Genomic DNA, 21,798 nt, shown 5'->3' on the forward strand with positions numbered 1-21,798 from the left:
TAGCAGGCATGCACGCCACTATACCCCCCGGACTCAACCTAGCCAACCAGTAACTCTTTCCTCTCCTCCCCGAAACTACCCACCCACCTGACAGTAAACACTGGCTAAAGTATTTCGTGTTTCCTTTCAACTGTTTCTGGCAACACTGACCGTAGAGACGCTACGGTCAGTATTCTGTGCCTCTACTCCAAGTGTCGTCGATCTTTTATCTACCGTCTTGAAAATGCGACTCAGATCGCGAAATATTGAATTATTTCTATTCGTGTGGTAAGTGTTTACTGTCTCCTTCATTATTTGTATTTATCCGCCCTTCTGGCACCATTTCTAACCCTATTCCTATATATATATATATATATATATATATATATATATATATATATATACACACACACACATATACATACATACAGGGTGTACAGCTTAAAAGTATAATAAAAGAAAAATTAATAACTTGAGAAGTAATTGAGATATTTATTGGTGGTTTGCTTCTACAAGTATGTTAACTCAGAATGTTTTTTTACGTATGCTTGTGGCAGTTGGTACCGCGTGCGCCTGCACGTAACTGCTTTGTTCACGTATAAGCGCGTGTCAGTAGCCATGTGGACTCCACAGCAGAAGGTGTTCTGTGTGCTTTCTCTCGCGGAACTAAAGTCTGTTACACTAGTACAACGTCGTTTTTGGCTTGATTATGTACTGCAACCAACCGACGATGTTCCCAGTTACATTTCAATCAAGAAGTGGGACAAGCAGCTTCGGGAAACTGGAAGTTTGCTTTCGATGTCGGGCCACCATGCCAAGCACGCAGTTCCAGAGGCTACTGTTGAATTAATCCGAGCGTCCTTCCAGCAGAGCCCTCGTAAGTCAATCCGACAAGCAAGTAGGCAGTTACAGTTACCTCGTTCGACAGTACAGGATGTCGTCCATAAAAGGTTGCGCCTACGGGAAAACAAAATGCAGCTTCGTCACAAAATCAAGCCCGAGGACAGGCCACGATGGAAGAACTTCGCAGAGACAATTCTGGCAAATATTGATGAAAACGAGGCATTCCTCGATTTCATCTGTTTCTCGGACGAGGCTACATTTCACACTTCCGGCAAGGTAAACATGCACAATTGCCGCATATGGGGAAGTGAACCCCCCCACGTAGTGATGGGAGTGGGAAGGTGACTCTCCGAAACTGACTGTGTGGTGTGGATTGTTGAAGGACAGTGTTATAGGCCCATTCTTCTTCGCAGAGCCTACAGTTAATGCAAGAACGTACATCGACATGTTGGAGCTGTATGTTGTGTGTTGTGCCACAACTTCCTCGTGAAGTGATCTTTCAACAAGATGGCGCACCATGCCATTTTGCGAACATTGTGAGGGATTTCTTGGATCATGAGTTCCCAGATCGCTGGATTGGGAGAGGTAGTCCATGGATTGCTTGGTCCCCTAGAAGCCCAGACATTATGCCACTAGATTTTTTTCTGTGGGGTTTTATCAAGAATCAAGTGTACTAGACACCAGTTCGTGATCTACCAGATCTACACCATCACATTCGTGCAGCTATTGCTAATGTTACGCCTGCAATGCTGCAAAACACTTGGAGAGAAGTGAAATACAGATTAAATGTCTGTCGTGCCACTAATGGTGCACATATCGATGTGTATTAGGTATGTAAAAAATAATTTTGAGTTAACATACTTGTAGAAGCAAACTGCCAATAAATATCTCAATTACTTCTCAAGTTATTAATTTTTCTTTTATTACACTTTTAAGCCGGACACCCTGTATATATGCCTTCTGCACTACAGCAGCACAATGCTGAAGGCGTATATTGCCACCCACACTCAAGGGGTTAAAAAAAATATTGTGCTGATTCCAAATGGCCGATATCGAGAACGTGTGGGGCCCTACCCCCGCATCCCCTAAGTGTGCCATCATGGCATGGGGAACTAACTTTACCTATATTGCCTTAAGCTTGTTTAATAAAATTATACTTTATTTTCATCATTTACCTAGTTTATTTTATTCTCAGCATCACAGTCAATTAAAAATAGTCTAAGTTTCCCTTACATTGGTGAGAGGAAAACTACATTTCAAAGATCATTTCAATAGAAAGTAGATCATTTCTATGTTACTGGCAATGATTCTGGTTTTTTTATGTGTTTATATTTCCTCTACGAAATAAGACAAAATCAGCTTGATCTGTGATCATTGAAAGATAGTTTTCCTTCATTCAATCATCAACATTAGTGAAACTTAGTCTATTTTTACAAAATGCAAGTGCTCCTATTTTTAAAAAAAATATCCCTGAAGATGCCAAGTGAACATGGCAGCACACAGAATTAAAACTTACAGCAATGTCCCAAGGTGAGTACATACCATTTGAATTATTTTCAATGTTTTTTTTTTATAGTTATGTATATTTTTCCATTCACAGGAGCACATATCTCATCTAGACATAGAAAATAGCAGCAGAGTGCATCTCGTGAAAACCACTCCAGCTGGAAATGATGAGCTGGAACAAGACCTAAGAGATGAAGAAGAAGAAGAAGTCATGAATTTAGACATCCAGACTTTGTTAGAGAAAATCAGTCACTTGAAAAGTCTTCTAAAGAAAGCCAATGAACGATCAGAGAAACCTGTTGATATTGAGAGTAAGTTAAGAGTATTGTAAAACATTATTTTGTACACGAAGTTTGCATGTTTGCGAGGAGTTGTTGAAGGGTGGCATATAAGGTGTAAAATAATGTCTATGAGGGAACACTGATATTACATTCCTGGATTTTACATTTTCCCACATTATACATTCATTCTTGATGGTCCCAACATAGCAAAATGTTATTAAATTTACCCAGATTTTACATTTTCCTGTTTTTTAAAGCTTTGTCCCCTGATAAACGTAAAATCGAGGTTTCACTGTAGTAGGAATGAAACTTCTTATAACTACATCAGCTAATATAGTCTTGTATAGCCATTGGTCAATTGTTTTCTTGGCAAAAATACTGATAATTTTAGCTATCATCTAGAGTGGAACCCTAATTTTACATTTCCAGATTTTATGTTTTCCTGCATCATACGTTCAATCTTGATGGTCCTAACACAACAAAATGTGAAATTTTCGTTGATTTTATATTTTTCTCGCATTTTAAGTTTTTCCACCTCGGTTCCCTAAAAGACGTAAAATTGAGGTGCCCTCAAAACGTAAAACCGAGGTTTCACTATATTTCGTTAAAACTGCAACTTAATTGTGAATTTTTTTGTTATTTTTATGAATGTGGAGGTACTGACTGGGCCGATATTGATGCTGATGTATCGATATTGGATTTATTTACCAATTTATTTATTGATTCTATTCCAGCATTTTGTTCTTGATCCCGTGTGATCCATGGGAATGCTCCATGCTACTTACTGTACTTCTTAAAAGTATACAGTATTACAAAATAATACAATAAATTCACCTTTTATATCAATAATTGTATAACTTGCGAACAATCATACAGAAGGCTGTTGATTGACCTTATGTCGATTCTATAATATATAACAACAGTATACTTAATTAACTAGTAAAAAGTAAAAAAAGTAAAGTGTTCCCCTGTGCTTTGCACCACACCATGAAGGCGTATAGGGGGTGTGGAGTTAGGGCCCCACATTTCTTGATCCCGGCCAAAGGTTGGGGTGATGTGATCAGCACCATGCCCCTGGCTGCCTTTATATCCCAGAGTTTCCTCTAGATACCCACTTTATATGACGGTGGGTGAGTGCCAGAGCTGCTTGAACAGGTTGAAAAAAATCTCGGTCTGGTATTGAACCCAGGTTTCTAGCATGGTAGTCAGAAGCCCTAACGACTGAGCTACTGTGGCTCATAACTATTGCTTGATCTATTATAGAATTGATAGAACATCAATCAACACCCTTTTGTGAATGGTGACATGAGTTACTGAAATTGATAGGTGAAAAAATATTATTTTTTTTCAAGTTACATGTAATTATTATATACAGGGTGTTCCAAAAGTCCGGTCTCATAGGGAAAGTCGTAAGTCTTGAAGTGATGAATGTTGAATATTGATAATGATAATATAGCCTTTTCCCAGGTAGGAAAAGCATTCAAATTGATGCCCCTCTTGAGCCCTGCAGGTATGGATACGGGAATGGAAAGCTCTTTGTACGTTGTGTAACATTGTTGGTGTGATAGTGTGGCATGCAGCACAAATGATTTCATCGAGATCATCAATTGAACTTGGACGTGCCCCCATAAAGAAAATTCTAAGGGTTTGAGGTCTGGAGACCAAGGGGGCCATTCCACAAGTCCTCTGTGATCATCATTGGTGGATGTTCGTGGGTGCCCTGTGCGTGGTCTTTCTGCCACAGAACCAGTCTCCTGGAAGCGTTTGAAGATTCGACCCACAGATCGTTGTCCAGGCATGCCGAATCACAATTTCGGCTTTCTCTTGCATAGTGTAACTTAAACTTAATGCCTAGCATCCATTCCATCTACATTCGTTTACCTGCAAGAAATTATCATTACTTCAATTTTTCTGACTTTCCCTATGAGACCGGACTTTTGGGATACCCAGTATTTGTGTAAAAAGTTATTTTCAACCTTGTTTGTGCTACGAATTTAATACAATTAATCTTATTTTGAAATTGGCATTCATTTTGGTGGCCAATATTTTCATATTTTCAACTTTCAAATCACAGTTTTGGATTTTTCTTTCAAAATTTGTTCTAACCACTAAAACATGTGTTCTTTATGAACATGGCTGTACAACCCAATCTATATTGAATAAAATGAGGCATGATTCATAATTCTACCATTATTAGTTTCTGATATATGAAGTTATATTTCGAGTAATGCTTTTAACTTTAAATTGTGCTTCCATCCCATTTACCATAACTAATGACCTTAATTTTTTGGTGTTAGTGTTTTTTTCAGTGTTATTTTTTTAAAAAAATCGCATTTTTATTTTAGCTATCATTTCTGCCAAATATAACAAAATTGTGTTTTTAAACTAGTATTTTAATCTGAAGATCGCATAGCTACCAGTTTGTGACAGTTTCAGATATTGGAAACTATTTTTGAGAAGTTATTTTTCCATTATTACTTGTGTGATGGATACCGATGTTACAGCTTCCGTGTGATGGTAGGAGCACACTCAATCTCCTGTTAGAACCCTGGAAATGTACACCTGGTTTCATATAGCTGTAGAAATTATTCCATGCACCATAGTTTTTTGGGATGATAAAATTTTTGAAAATGTGCACCTGCTACATCCATAATTTATTTCTTAATCCTAAAACACAAGAATGTGAATTTTTGTGGTGTTTATAGTTGTTTTTTTTTAAAGTGAAAAATGTGTTGAAATTTGCAAAAAAGGCCACAATTTGCATTTTATGTGAAATTTGCTGTTTATGATGATTTCGGATGCATGCAAAATGTATTCAGACATGTCGAGGTGCATGATAAACCCTTTTTTGCAACAATTATTTTCACATTTCAGAAAAATCAAGGTCCCTAGCCATGACTTAGTTAATGAAGGTAGTTGAACCTCTTGGTCACAAGAACAGAAAAGTACAACACTGAAACATGAAACTTTCTCCATGCAATAAATTTAGTTTTTCATGGTTTGTTCAAAGGTTAAGTGATGCAAGAGAATTTGCTGTAATAATTATAATCTGGCATGATTCTTTTTTCCTATGGAATTAAAAAATACTGAATTTTGAAAGATATATACATGCTTTTTTTTTTACTTGTTTCAGTGTTGGTTTATGAATATCTGGTTGATTTTTTATATCAAATTATATATAAACATCTGAGGATTTATCTATTTGTGTCTTGTTTTATTTTTACTTCATGATATATTGTTCTAGGATTGTTAAATGATGCAGATTATATGAATCTGCAAGTAAGGGGAGACCAAATTGTTTGGAGAGAGGAATACTTTAAGCTACAAGGGGAATTTGAGCTGTACAAGAGACAGTATCCAAGTACACCACGGAAAGCTTCAAGGTATGGGTCTTTCATGCATCATCTTTTGTGATTTGTCCTGGTTACTCCATGGAAGTAGTGTGTGTTTATTGATACTGCAGTTGAAGATCTGAATATTTAGGAACAGGATTGCTATGCATCTGGAAAACAGGGAAATGTCATGGAATTTCTTTTGCCAAGGAAATGTCAGGGAATTTTGCAGATCGTCTGAAATTTACGTGCATTTTGGAGCCTACAAGAGAAAAAGTTGCAAATTGAACAACAGTTCACTTCCACTTCTGGATTCGGTTCTTGTGATTCCACTCCCAAAAATGATTCAGTTCAGAAACTTGTTTCTTTCCTTCTTACGATTCTCAATTTTGTGCAAAATTATGGTTCCTTCGAATTTCTGCAATAAATTTTCACTTTTTAAAATTCACTAATTTTAGAAAGAATATCAAAGTAAAACTTGCAGTCCAGATATCTGATTGATAACTAAAGTGCATTGACAATATGATCATAATTACTGGAAAGGTTGGTGAAGATGAGTTTATCGTCTATTATTTTGTAGATCTTAGTCTTGTTGGTATTTCCTATAGAATTCCTATATGCAACAAAAATTTCTCCACATGCTGTGTACTTATAAATGTAAGCAGCATTTTCTCTTTCCACCGACATCTTTGTCTCCCCCCTTGGCCTTATTCCCACTCCTTGTGCATAGTAACCTCTTACAGGTAGTCTTTCTGCATATATCCTCTTCATGTGTCCAAACCACCTCATCTGTGCCTGATCTATTCTGTCCTGAATCTGTGTGTCGTATCTTCTCATTCCTTATTCTATCCCTTCTAGTCTTCCCCAATATACTCCTTAACAATTTCATCTCCACTGCCTGCATTTTTCTTTTGTCTCTCTCTTGTCATTGTCCAAGTCTCTGCTCCATACATAACATGTGTTATATTACCTTCTTGCATTTTATAGGTACATCCCTGTTCCGTATTATCTTCTAATGCTTTGATAGAGTCCACCACCCATTTGTTCTCTTCTTTTACCTCCTCATCTATTCTTCCATTTCTCTCAATTATGCTTCCTAGATATTTGAAACTAAACTCTCCACTTCCCTCAATTCTTCCGTATCCATCTTTATTCTTGATACTTTTCTGGCTCTATTTCTTGTTGTTATTTGTACCTCCACTTCAATTATACAGAGTGAACCAGAAATAGGTGGACAGTCAGTGATAAGCTTTCAACCAAATAGATTTCAGGATTCGTATAATAGAGGTTTGTGAAATGCTCAATTCTGCTGGGGCTCTTCTTGTAAACGTTTGGGGACTGTGAACACAAACACCATAGTTATAATGAACACCATTGTTATAGTATACACAAACCTATTTCACCTACTGTCACGTGACTTTGAAATTCGAAAAAAGCCAAATTCAAAATGGCGCTGCTCTGTTTCTATTGACCATACAGGGTAAGTCAAAATGATGGACCCAATTTCAGACATTTATTCTGTGAAATATAATAAAGAAATGTTATTGTGAGACATGTGCTAAGAAAGGTAAACTGTCAAAAGTTTTTTTCAAACAAATCACAAGTGTTCTATGTGAGCACCTCGCGTAACACGGCACACATCAAGCTGATAGTCTATCTCCTTCCAAACCTTGTGTAGCATGTTGCGGTCAATATCAGCAATGGCTGCTGTGATGCGGGCACGTAGATCATCCAATGTTGTTGGAAGTGGTGGTACGTAAACATTATCCTTGACAAAACGCCACATGAAGAAAACACATGGGGCAAGTCGGGGGAACAAGGTGGCCAATGAAGGAGAGGTCGATCCTCCGGAGGTGCACGGCCTATCCAACGTTGTTCCAATGCTCCATTGAGATGGTCCTGAACACTGAATGTTCATGTTCCACAAATTCATGTGTGTTGGCAGTTCCCCAAATCCTTACGTTGTGTCTATTCACTTTCCCTGAAAGGTGAAAAGTTGCTTCATCACTGTAAACTAACCTCTCAGAGAACCCATCCGTTTCCATTAATGCGAATAAATCAGCACAGAATGATGCGGACAATGCATAATCAGTGTCTTTTAAGGCTTGAAATAGTTGCAAGCGGTAGTGTTTCATTTGTAAACGTTTCCGCAGAACCCACCAGACAGTTTTCTGTGGAAGTTGAAGTTCTTTTGCTGCCCGGTAGGTGGACTTCTGTGGATTCCGCACGAAACATGTGCGCACTTGTTCCACTGTCTCTTTCCCAGTCGACGGACGGCCAGTTGATTTTCGTTTACAGATGCAGCCCGAATCTCTGAAATGTTCATACCACTTATGAATGGCCTTCCCCGTAGGCGGTTCTCTCCGATATTTGGTACGGAAATGCCGTTACACACTAATCACAGACTTGTTCACATAATAATCAAGCAGCACGCAGAAAGATCTCTGTTCTCCAGTCAACGCCATTTTCCTACTTGCTGCTCGCTACTTACTCCTAGTGGTAGAAAGTGGAAACACTGGGTGGAAACTAAACTTTGAAAGTTAACCTTTCGAAGCGCATGTCTCACAATAACATATGTTTATTAAATTTCACAGAATAATTTTCTGTAATCGGGTCCATCATTTTGACTTACCCTGTATAAGAAAAACAAAAAATACCATGTGGTAGATCGATACCTTTACTTTCTAAAATCGCCAAGTGGATTTGCCCCATCTGTCACGGTTCTTGCACCAAAAATTCCCAAAGTGACCCATGTTTTCGGCACCGGTGGCCACGTAAAAAACTCATTTTTTTTACTTTTTAGGACCCCATGACCGATTTGGTTCGTACTCGACTTTTCACACTTGTATGGGATACCCTTTCGATTGCTGCCATTTTCGAAAAAATTCCCCAACGCATTTCCAAAATCCACCCCGGTGACCCAGGGCCACGTTGCCATGGCAACTACGCCGAAATCCTTATCCTGATGTTTAGGCCAGGTCCAAGGTACCTGAAAATGGACCCGGTTTTCATTTTAGACACCCAGCCTAGGAGTGAAAAATCGCACAAAATGGCCAAATTTCAGGGCCCAGATGGGTCCGTTGTTAAATATACCCCTATGGTTTCTATAAAAGCTCCCGCTTTGGCTATGTCAGATTTTTCGCTAGACCCACTGTTTCTTCTACTCTTGTACAATATTAGCTTATCATTAACTGTCCACCTACTTTTGGTACACTCTGTATGCATCAATTTACCAAGAGTTTTGCTTTAACCTTTTGGAGCCCAAGGCCATTTCCACGCCTCCTTGGTGCCCGAGCTGATTTTGAGCAAAATACAGAGTTTGAATTAAATGAGTGTAGATCGGAGGCTAATTGCCCTAATGAGATGAATGATATACCGTTGTACGCGGAATGAACCAGAGATTCAGACTATATAAAATTTATGCAAATTTGGCATATATGTGGTGGGGGAGGGGAGAACCCCCAAAATTTCGGGAAAAATGGGGATTTCGCCCCTCCCCGCAAGAAAAAAGTACATGACAGTGTCGACATGCACATGGAAATTATCGCTGACATGTAAGGAACACAAAAATATTTGCATTATTATCATATGATCAACGTAACACAAGTTGTACCCCCAAAAGGAATGGTCAGCATGCCACTGATTCAAGCTTCAAAATGCAGCGTTACCTTGAAATGACTGTAGCTCAGAGGCTAATTGCCCTAGAGAGATGAATGATATACCATTGTATGCGGAATGAATCACTGATTCAGACGATATAAAGTTTATGCACATTTGGCATATATATGGAGGGGGGAGGGGGAATCCCCCAAGAAATCATTTTTTTTTTAAAAAAAATTGGTGTTCCCCCCTCCCTGCAAAAAAGGACATGAAAAGGTCAACATGCACATAGAAATTATCGCTGGCATGTAAGAAACAGAAAAATATTTGCATCATTATCATACGACCAATGTAAGGCGAGTTGTACCCCCCGAAACGAAAGGCCTGCGTGCCACTGTCTCCAGCTTTGGATTTCAGCGAAATGCAGGGTTACATTGAAATGACTATAGCTCAGAGGCTAATTGCCCTAGAGAGATGAATGATATACTGTTGTGCGCGGAATGAATCACAGATTCAGATGATATAAAATTTTTGCACATTCTGCATATATATGGAGGGGGAGGGGGAATCCCCCCCTCCAATTTTTTTTTTTTTTAAATTTTGGTTGCCAGTCGGATGGTGCAGGAACAGGAGGAGGGGAAGGGGAACGTCTTTGCGACATATCATCAGAATCATATTCTGGTGATATATCAGAGGGAATGTCAAGCTCTTCTTCATCCCAATCAGAGTCTGTATCCATCTCCAGCTCATATCGGATTTTGTCCGAACGGAGATCACTCGGGGCAGCCATGGTCGACTATAAGCCTTTGGGAACACAGAAGGCACAGACGACATTATCACACTTCACACATCACATGAACGAAGCAAAGATGATAAGAAAGTCTTGGGAAGAGTCACACTTCACTCAAAAAATCTTTGGCACTTGGGCACAAAACTAGTCTCACGAACGCACAACCTTCCAGGAGGAAAAGCTAGAACAGAGTGAAAAAGGGTGCCAATTCTTGCAGCAACTTCCAAATTCTAATTTTAGACAATGCAGGGTAACCTTTCCTTGTGAAACACTTGTACTCAAGATGAAAAGCTTTTCTGCAGCGTGCCTCGAACTTCCATTCTTACGACTCAGTTTCAACAACCCCTCTTCCCCCTCCCCCACCCCCTGCTTGCACCTGCATGGAAAACATTCCTTTTGACCTTGGACCTTGGGTACCGATAAACAAACTTCCTTCGAATGCAGTTTCCAGGGGTGAGGGAAACGCATTGCTTTAGAACAACAAGGCCAGCCTTCCTTTGTTGGCAAAAATTTTCCCTTGAAAAAAGATGCAAAAAAGAAGTCTCTTTTTCCCCTGCCATTGTCATGAAAAAAAAACTCGCAACAATAATTTCTGTTAAATACATGTGTTAACAACAATATGAAAAAAGAAAATCTGAATTCTAGCCAAAAATAGCGAAGTTATAACGTAAAAACTACGACCTTGACAAAGTGTCTCGAACAAGACGATCGGGCACCCGAGGGTTACCTAAGAGCATCTTGATCGAGACGATCGGGCACCAAAAGGTTAAAAAACTCAAAAAATATACCAGAATATTAAAATACATGTTATGTAATCACAAAATTTAGTTTTTCACACTACAGGTGGAAAAGAAATAGAACCTCAAAATTTGCATAATTTCCAGGGTAATTAGACTCCATGAAAAAACTGCAGGTCCAGTCCCGATAGCCTTTCTGTGCATAAAGTGGACTTAAAACACTAACTCAATCAATCAATCAATAACTCCATGAAAGTATTGTGTAGAATTTCTGCAGACACTTCAAAAGCCAAAGAGGCTGGAAAGGTATCAGCTAGTATCGGCAAATAAATTCCAACCAATTACTCTGCATGTAGCCAGACAATGGGGAAGATACCAACAGGCATTAAACAAAAGGTGCTTTTACCATTGTTTTACTGTTTGCAGGATGGTAGGTAAGTGGGATGGGAAGTGTCAGAAATATTGGCTGGAATTAGAGGTAATAGAGGTGGGAGATATCAGTTGGGATTGTCATAACTGACATGTAGGATCTTTCCCAGCATTTCTGCAAGGATGTGGGATGTGTTCAATCAGTGTTCCTGGTACTAGAGATGTCTTTCCAGATAGAGGCAGAGTCATTTTCTGTCAACCACCAACCTTGGAAACTCTTGGCCCAAAATACACCTAACAACACCCCCCCCCCCCACTGGCCATAAATGCAACACACTGATGTGCAAGACATGCCTGATTTTCATCACTTCCTCCACCCTTCATATTAATTGATTGGTTTGGTTTATTTTACTTTGCTTTTCTGCCAGTTTTGCCCAATCATGGGTGATCATAAGATGAAATTGATGCAGGGACACACACCCATGCCCAGGTCAGTATTCGAACCTGGTACCTCTGGTGTCATAGCTGGCTGTGGTGACCACTCTGCCACAAAGGTCGGTACCCTTCATATTCACACAGCTGCAGGCAACTTCATCCTCTACCTCAGATGTACTTGCCACTCCTCCAATCTCATATGTACTGTATATCTCTGAATGCAAGACGACTCCGAATCCAAAACGAACCCCCCCCCCCCCCATTTTTCAACGATGGATTACAGAAAAACATATATGGGTATTATCGTAAAATAAAGTCAAGAAGATAGCATATAAGTACCACCTTTGTATAGTACAGTATATCACACTTTACTACGAAGTTTAAAAGTGGAATTTACAACGTCTCACAACAATGTTCGCCACAACACTCACTACATGCTATTGCACAACAATGCTCGAAGCAAATCGCGATAGTTAAAGGCTAAAGCCAAAGGCATGGAGCTGCCAAAGCAGTAGGTGTGGCAGAGGGTACTTAAGCTCGTGGTTCTGTTCAGTAAAGTAAAGGAAAACTCCACATCACATGCCGTGAAAGCAAGGCGAACCCACACTTCTGGGCACGAAATTGCGGCAAAAAACCTCGTCTTGGATTCAGAAATATACGGTATACGAGGGTCACTATTTATATTTTGAGCCTAACAATGAAAAAACAGGAATTTGGCATTGAAAACTGCTTTATTGTTTTTCGAAGTATTCTCCTTTATGGTCAATACACTTTTGCATTCGTTCGAACCATTTGTCAAAGCAGTTTTTCCAATCTTCTTGAGACACCTCCATAATATGGTTTTTGAACGCATCAACGGCGTCTTCCGCCGACGAAAATCGTTGTCCACGCAATTTATTCTTGACATTCGGGAACAAGAAGAAGTCATTGGGTGCCAAATCAGGACTGTATGGCAGATGACCCATCAATTTGATTTTTTGACTGTTCATAAAGTCGGTTGTTAGACGAGATGTGTGACAGCTGGCATTGTTTTGATGAAGATTGATCCGATGGCATTTGTTTGTTTTCCGTATTTGACCGAAGACCTCTGGCAAACAAATTGTTGTGTACTATTCAGAGTTGACCGTTCTACGTTCCTCTAAAGGCACAGTTGCCACATGACCAATTTTCCCGAAAAAACAGGCAACCATTTGTTTCGATGTGCTTCGAGCTCGAACAACTTTTGTTGGATTGGGTTCATCTTGAAACACCCATACAGTCGACTGCTGTTTACGTTCCGGCTCATATGTATATATCCATGATTCGTCACCTGTTACAATCTTATATACGAGTCATTCCATGCCAAATCAACACAGATATGTGCAATTTTTAACCTGACCATCTCCGATTTTCATGAAATTTGGGGAGTTGAAACTATGCATGGAACTTAGTAACTATGAAAATTTTTAGTCTCGTGCGTCTTGTAATTGTTAAATTATTCAAGGTCAAAGTTTGCAGAAATTGCCTTTTTTGAGCCCGCTTAGCTATACTAAATGTGCTGTAACTCCGCCCCTATTTTGCCTAGGAAGCTCAAATAAAGCTTATTGTACAGGGAATTGAATAAGCTTTCCAGTGATATATAACAAGCCTACCTTTGGATAAAAATATAATTTTGTCACGTGACCTTGACTTTTGACCTTGAATATCTCAAAACATGTCATCACCAAAAGTCGTGAAAAAAATATATTTGGTCCCTCATTCCATACTCTAAAACATACCAAAAAATCATTCTGGGACTGCAATGGGATCAGAAGATACAAAATAATATGTGTAACTATGTGACTGATAAAAGCCCCATTACATGAACTATGAAGAGTCAAATGTCCCTTAACACTCCCTACAAAATGTGAAGGAGTTATCCTGGGTATAATTGGTCATGAAAGAAATAGGTTAGGCACAGGGAGATCCCTAGCAGTGTGTGTCGAGCGCAGGTCCGGCATATTGTTGACCGCCATATTGAATTCGACGCAAAAATTTCAAAGGAAAGGGGGTGATGTGATATATCAAATGAGGCTAGAATTTCACGAGAAATGAAGTGACGAAGGATTTTCCAACGTATCTTACGCCAGCAAAAAGTTATACACATATCTTTCACTTACAATATATGCACATTATATATAATATATATGCTAGCACTAAAACAGACACTACTGAGAAAATCGTAAGTATGAGTAGTATATTGACTGTTTAGTGTTTTTCTTTTTTTAATCTCTCCTTGTTTTCAAGCAACCAATCTGACATGCTCAATTGTCAATAATTACATCTGATTACAATTTTGGGTTTGGGATTGCAAACGACATATATGCAATGCGAGTTTGAGAATTTAATGTGATGGCTTTCATTTTCTTGTAGATGTGATGACAAAGTAGCTGAGGTTGAGAGTCTCAAAGGCCAGATTAAAAGTTTGCAAGAGAGGGTCAGGGATTTGGTTGCTCAAAGTGACGATTTGGAAGCCGAATGTGATCAGAAAGTGGAGTATTACAAGAATGTAAGTTTCATTAATTCTTATTAAGTTTCCTATATCTTCTCATGCATGGTATAATTACTAGACATTAGGTGTAGCATAGGTGGATGACATTTCAGTTTAATGTTCTGGTCTGTTGAGACAGGAGCCACTCACTAAGTTAAAATTCTTCCAGTTACTGTGTTCTTATGAAGAAAGAATGGTCTGTACATCTTTGTATTAGATACAGCACAAAACACAGTAAAAGTTAAGCCACATGTTAGCTTTTTGTTTAGGTCGTGATTAGAGTGAGCATACATTCACCCTTCATTTTTACCCAAGAGCTTTCTCCTATTGCACAAGTGAAGAAGATCTAAGGGACGAAGTTACAGACAGGACCTAAGAATGGTTGCACAGTTCATCGACTCTCAACATGGAGTGGAGATGCAGATCCGACATCCAAACCAACACCAGCAAACAACCAGTAATAAATTGAAATGGAATACTTTCCGTTACCACCCTACCACACCCAACTGTCTTGCCAAGACCCTAAGCAGTTCGACATTGAACCAGCACACAACACAGTCATCAAAATAGCCAGTGTGCTCAATGAACACTCTCTCCCATAGAAAACCTGGGAGTATACAGTGCCCAATGTGAGTGCAATGAACAGTACTTTGGCAAATCTGTTAGTTTTATCAGTGGATGTTTACAGCAGCACTTGACAGGTGCCAAAAAAAGTCCCAACTAACAACCAGACTAGCTGAAATTCTAAAGGGTTTACCAATTTGAACGTCGAAACTTTAAAATTAGATACAATAAAAACCACAAGCGACAATGACATATTTTTTTTTTTGAAGAGCAAACAATGGCATTAAGTTTTGAACAATATGTCGTTCAAATGTCCTCCTCTGCTTAGGTGGGTGGAATGGATTCTGAATGTCCAATTTTCCAGCACGTCTGCACACATATTGAAGGGTATAGCCTCAATGGTTCGTTCGATGTTTCCGTTTCAGGTCATGAACTGTGCGGAGCTTAGTCTCATAAACTTTAGATTTGACATAATCCCATAGAAAATAATCCGGGGGTGTTAGATCACATGATCTTGGTGGCCAGTTCACATCACCCTTTCTGGACAACATGGAAGCTGCTTACAGTGTATACAACATGCAGGAAGATAGAAGAGAAGTGCAGGTATGGTGTATAGATTCTGGATGTACATCTCACACGACAAATAAAGAAGACTGGCCGATAAATAGAAGAGAAGTGCAGAGTGAAGTGCAACTTGCAGAGGAAGGAAAATCAATGGTGGCCAAAGTGCAAGGTGACATTAAGGTATCAACAGTCACAAATGATGGCCAATTTCACGATGTGTGTATTTATGATGTATTGTATGTACCTGATTTGCATTTGAATTTATTATCAGTTAGAGGTTTGGTGAATTATGATAATGATGTGTTGTTTTCCAAAAATAGTGCAAGGGTAATTGACAAAAATGGCATGTTAGTGGCAGAAACAAAGGAAAGGAATCGTATGTACACGTTAGAAACTTATGTAAGATCAGATGTAAGTCATATTAAGGATGCATGTTTAACTTTGGAAAGTAATGTACAAAATAAGAAATACATGTGGCACAGAAGATTAGGTCACTTGAATGAAAAATACTTAAATAAAATGAAGGACAGTGATCTGGTAAGAGATTTAGATTTTAAGGTAACTTCAGATAAATTAGAATTGTGTGATGCATGTACAAAGGGAAAAATTGTACTTCTTCCCTCTTAAACAAAGCAATGATATTTGTGAGAAACCACTGAATTTGATACACATGGATTTATGTGGACCTATAGAAAAGAGTCATTGGGGGTGCTAAATACATGTATGTTATTGTAGCTTCAGTAGAAGGGTGTTTGTATACTTTCTCAAAACAAAAGATGAAGCATTTGATTACTTTGTAAAATTTAAAAACCAATATGAAAAGGAAGCTAGCAATTGTATAAAATGTACAATGGTGCTGAGTTTGTTAACAGTAAATTTCAAGAGTTGTTTAACAAAGAAGGTATGGATCACCAGTTAACTGTTCCATACAGTCCACAAAGTAATGGTATTGCTGAGAGAGCAAACAGGTCACTACTAGATATGGGAAGAACAATGTTAATTGATGCAAGGTTACCCATGGAATTTTGGGCTGAAGCGGTTGCAACGGCAGCTTACATCAAAAATTGTATCCCTACCAAGGATGGTGGCACATAAACAGCAATGGAAAGATGGACGGGAAGGAAGCCTACAGTAAAACATGTGAAAGTGTATGGATGTCTGGCATACAGATACATTCCGAGGAAGTGTCGAAGCAAATTTCAACCGAAGGGAGAAAAGGAAATATTTGTGGGTATTCCAGAAGAAAAGCATGCAGGCTGTACAACCCCAAAACGAAGCAAATACATGAAGCTAGAAGCGTTGTGTTTGATGAAAGAAATTGTGGAGGTTTACCGATGAATTGTAACTTGGAGGAACAACTAGAATTCAACAACTTGAAGTATAAACATGATGAAGACAGGGAAAGTAAGCAATATGACAACAGCAAAATCCATTTGCATGGATCGAAGGTAGAAGAAAGAGGACCAGACGTATTTCTTGACTTAACTCCTGAAGATCCACCAGAAGAAGTACAAACTGGTGAATTAACCATAGAAGACAGTGGAGCCAAAAGAAGTGGACGGAAGAAAGGAGAAACAAACTAAGTGTTAAAAACAAGACGCAAATAAAATTTGGAAAGAAATGAAGATCAACTTAAAAATCTGGGTGTGAAGAGATCTGAGAGGATAAAAGTAAGAGAACAAACAAATTTTGCACAAGATATCGTACCACAAACTTTCGATGAAGCTGTGACTTCACCATACAGTAGTGGCAGTTGGTTGCGGACAGAGAGAGAAGGGCTTGATTATGAGACTTCATTTTCACCAGTAATAAGAATGGAATCAGTACGTGTATTGTTAACTGTGAGAGCACATTACAAAATGAAAGTAAGACTCTATGTTGTAAAAACTGCATATTTATATGATAATTTAAGAGAAGTAGTATACATGGAACAACCAGAAGGGTTCATGGAAGATAGGCATAAGAACAGTGTGTGTAAATTACAAAGAACTTTGTATGGGTTACCACAATCAGGTCTTCGTTGGAATGAGAAACTGAATGAAGTTCTTACCAAAATAGGTTTCAAAAGACTGGAAAGTGATCCATGTATCTGTAAACTGAAAGGACAAGAACTTTTGTACATAGGAGTTTGTTCATAATTGGGAAAAGAGAGACGCGGTAGTATATAAATACGGAGAAACTAGTACTCACTTTTATCCGCGAAGCTGTTTTTTCTTCTTTCTTGATTAATTTCAGTGGCCACTGCCACCATCCTCGTTGGAACTTGCTGTACCATTGCTTGGCGTGCATCTTTTGTTTGTAGTTCTCTGGCTGCCGCTAGATTCGCTGTTGCTAACTGTGCATCTGATTGTTAAAACTGATAGTAAATCAGCAATTGATTGGATCTCAAGTAACACTGTAAAGGCAAGAACAAAACATATAAATAGAAAATATAATTTTGTAAAATGGATGTAGCAAATGTAAATGTGTATCTTCAACGTGTAAATTCAGAAAATCTAGAAGCTGATGTACTAACTAAAAATGTGACTAAATCAAAAATGGAGAAAATATGTAAGGGGATATTCATGTAAGATAATTTAGTATTAGCTATGTACGTGTAAGAGAAGAAATACTATTGTTTGCGTGTAATGTTCGCAAAGGGGGAAATGTTGCAGACTGGCAACTATGCTCACATTATGCGGGATTGAATAGTCTGTGTCGGTAGTATGGCGGTCTTGGGGTTAAGACTATAGAAATTGTACAACTTTGTATCTTACCGTCTGGCAGTAATAAATTGTTGTTATTGTTAATTTATGCGTCGTCGTATCTGTTAAAGATCCTAGAAACGGAACTACAGTCCTCAAGAAATGAAGGCCCTATCATGCCATTGGCCCAAAAACCACACCACACAGTCACTTTCTCAGTATGAAGGGGTACATCCGGAATCACTTGCAGCTTTTCATCTGCCCAAATCCCACAGTTATGGCATTTTGTCGGTCGATTATGTTGACCATAAATTCCTCTGAACACGAATTTTGATAGTAAATTCATATAATTTCTATGCGTTGTTGCATTGTGTATCTCTCCATGATAACTTGCCACAGACTACTGCACACAGTTCAATCTCGTCATTTCAGTCAGTGTTGCCACTACACTCTTTCAAAGTTTTGATGTTCAAATTGGTAGACCCTTGTGCATGCACTATGCAATGAATGTCTTGCTTAGGGAGATTGTGCACCAAAGTGACAAGCAGCACCCAATACTTATCGCTTGAGGATTTCACTACCCGAACGCTGGCTTGTGCTGCCCGTCATGCCGCTATGGTGTGCAACGTTGTTATTGATTGGCTTGTTTCCAAGCAACATGTGTCGCTTTGGTCTGAAAGCTGCCTTGGACCGAGAACCCTTGTCGCTTTGGTGTGAAATTACCGTATTGTTTGTCGTGTGCCGATTTGGTCTAATATCTCCTTGAAAAAACGGTGCAGTCAGAGCTTGTGTCCCTACGGTTCGAAAGGCTGCATTGATTATCGACTGCTCGCTTCCAAGCTACACTTGTGGTTTGTCGCCTCAGTGTGAAATATCTCTCAGGATACTATTTACATATTCTAATAACATAGAAAAATAAACTCTAGTATACAGTCCAACACCTGACGTCCGGAATCACATTTCGATGTTTCTTCTTGTATTGCACATGCTATTTATTTATTTTATTTTACTTTTCTTTCCAAATTAATGCCATTTCGTGACTACAAACCACTCCACAAATATGACTGTTTCCATCAATTCACATACCGCCTTTCAAGACAAACAAATCTACACAATATATTCCAAAAACTAACTAAGCTGTATTACTTTCATAAGAAAATTAGTTGCCATCTGTGTTGTCATTTGCATCGGGAACCAGTTTTTTGGGTCATTTTCCACACTACCTATTCAAGGCACTGTAGTTGCGCTGTTAATAATTTCAATTGTAACACAATTAAGTTTCCATGTTAGAAAAACACTAAACGGAATGAGAGTGAAAGCATAGGGGAAACAGAAAAGAGACTGAAAGGCAGATTGCAGCAACATACGGATGACTTTAGATTAAAGACAAACAGGTATGTGATATTCAAACACAGGAGAGAAACAGGACATGATATAGAATGGTTTATGGCTAGGTGGATAGGGAAGTAGAAGAGAGGACTAGTGAGGAAATGGAAGGAGGCTAAGGAAATTTAGAAGAAAGGAGAAGACACCTTAAACTGGAATGGACAACTTAAGATCAAGAAAGGATGGAAGGGAGTGTTAGAAAGAGTGGAAAGGTGAAGGAATAGGAAAAAGGAAGAAAAAAGAAAAACGAAAGAAAAGAGGAGGGGGGAAAAGATCATAAGAAATTCATCAACATCCAGATGTGAGGGGAAAGATAAGGGAGATGGTACCAGAGACTCACTAGGTACATGTCAATCAATTGTCAGTCATACTGTCAGGAGATGTCACAGGCATCTGAGTGCATATGTATCCCTGCCTATTTTCCGAAAGCCCTGGGGCAGTGGGGCAATGCAGGAGGATACAGGGGTGGTGGACCGACTTCGGTGCTGCTGGTCCCCCGCTTTACTCCTAGGTGCCGTAGTTCGAGTCTTTTGGAATGCAGGGACCCATGTTAAAAACGATTCAAGCATGGCTTCGACCTTAGAGGCATTCAAGCTTCAGCCATCGGGCATAGCTTCGCACCAAGGTCCAATTGGGCCAGCACTGTACCAGAGGTACGAAGCTGTGGCTCCTTTTGTACTAACTTGGCATTACTTTCTCGTGCTTTACACGTCAGTGTAGCCTATCTTGCGACAGTAATACCTGGAGATAAAGAATCTCAGAAAAGAACTGACACCTTCATGTGCTTTGTGTCTAGACCTTGTACTGTGCATGGATATATATAATCTTCCCATCGGACCTGTCTTTCATTTGTATTTGGTTCTTAATCTGAAGAAGACCCTAATGTAGGATGGAAACATCACATATAAAAGTGTTTTTTACGTACATAAATACTGCCTTGGTCAGCTTTAGTTCTTTTCTAATAATTTCAAAATGATAATACTGTATCCACACTAGCATTTGGTGTGAAATCTGTGGTTTCTACCACCATCTGATTTCAAACTATTTCTCATTGCAGCTTCTTTCAGAACAGAGGAAGATGTCGAAGCAGGAACTCTCGTCGGTTGAGAACGATTTCAGAAGCAAGCTTTCCCACTTGGAACAGCAGCTTCAGAAGCAGCGAGAGAGATCGTTTTCCCTCCTGGAGGAGAAGGATTCCGAAATCAAGATGCTAAAGACCAGCTTCCAGATGTTTCTTCCAGGAGCTTCCAAGGGAAAGGAGAAAAACGAAGATGCATCGAACGAAGGGCAACGGAGGTATTCTTGCCAGGAAGTAGATGAGGTAGGGCTGTCACTGTCCCAGTTCGGGATGCTGAAAGGAGAGGGACACATGCTGCATTACGCTCACGAAATTGCAAGAAAGGAAGTCGAGATATCAAACCTTAGGAAATCGAAGCATCAATTGGAAACAGCATTGAGGGAGCTTCAGAAAAGCATTTTGACCAAAGAGGAAAAATATCAGGAGGAGGCCATACGACTGAAGAATGATATTGAAAGGTAACTACAAGGGCCAGTCAGTAATTATCTACACTTTCGCTGTAATTTTCTTCTCACCGTTGCTTTCTGCACATGTATGTGAACAGAGTGTGTATTTATCATTGCTTTAGTGCACATTTGCCCTTCATCACTCATATTCATTCCTTGTTGCAGGACCACTTGCACCAAAGAAGAACAGCATCACAATGTGGGGAAAGTGTTATAGCGCTGTGAGATGTGTTTGAATGTTTGAGAAGTTCATAAACAGCCAGTTAATTTTTAAGGCAAAAAGGGACAATTACGCAATAGTTGTGCATTTATTTCAATATCGTCAGATAGGGCACTGCTATTTAAAAAAGGGTTTAGTATGCAAGAGAGTATGAATTTCTCTCCATGTTACAAGTGAAAACTGTTTCTCAAGTTCATTAGTAAGCTAGACACGGTGTTTGAAAAATATAATTAAAAAATATTTACAGAATCCCATGTATTCCTTATGGGAAATCTACTTCAACTTTAAGTTACGGCCAATCGAATGGCAGTTTCGACTCTTCCTACTACTTACTACTATGACATAGTTCAACATGTTCTTTTTCCGTCCATGTACTTTCCTATGTCATTGGATGTTTGATATTCCCGAGAGAACGAATAAAATAGTGGTCCCATAAACCTAATGCATTTCTCCTTGCTTCATACGGCCATCCTGT

The 21,798-nt window shown here is 39.0% G+C and overlaps 1 protein-coding gene across 3 annotated transcripts in view; it reads left to right on the forward strand.

The window, feature by feature from the left end:
• LOC145989804 (GRIP and coiled-coil domain-containing protein 1-like) overlaps positions 1-21,798 on the forward strand; it is a 78,965-nt gene that overhangs the window by 50,831 nt on the left and 6,336 nt on the right. For all 3 annotated transcript variants that reach the window (XM_083125160.1, XM_083125158.1, XM_083125159.1), the window contains exons 8-11: positions 2,423-2,639; positions 5,854-5,992; positions 14,264-14,399; positions 20,637-21,115. In XM_083125160.1, coding sequence (XP_082981286.1) covers positions 2,423-2,639; positions 5,854-5,992; positions 14,264-14,399; positions 20,637-21,115 — 971 coding nt within the window. The remainder of the gene's footprint in view (positions 1-2,422; positions 2,640-5,853; positions 5,993-14,263; positions 14,400-20,636; positions 21,116-21,798) is intronic.

This window comes from Lepisma saccharinum, chromosome 7, assembly GCF_977018435.1.
Source record: "Lepisma saccharinum chromosome 7, izLepSacc3.1, whole genome shotgun sequence".
Lineage (NCBI taxonomy): Eukaryota > Metazoa > Arthropoda > Insecta > Zygentoma > Lepismatidae > Lepisma > Lepisma saccharinum.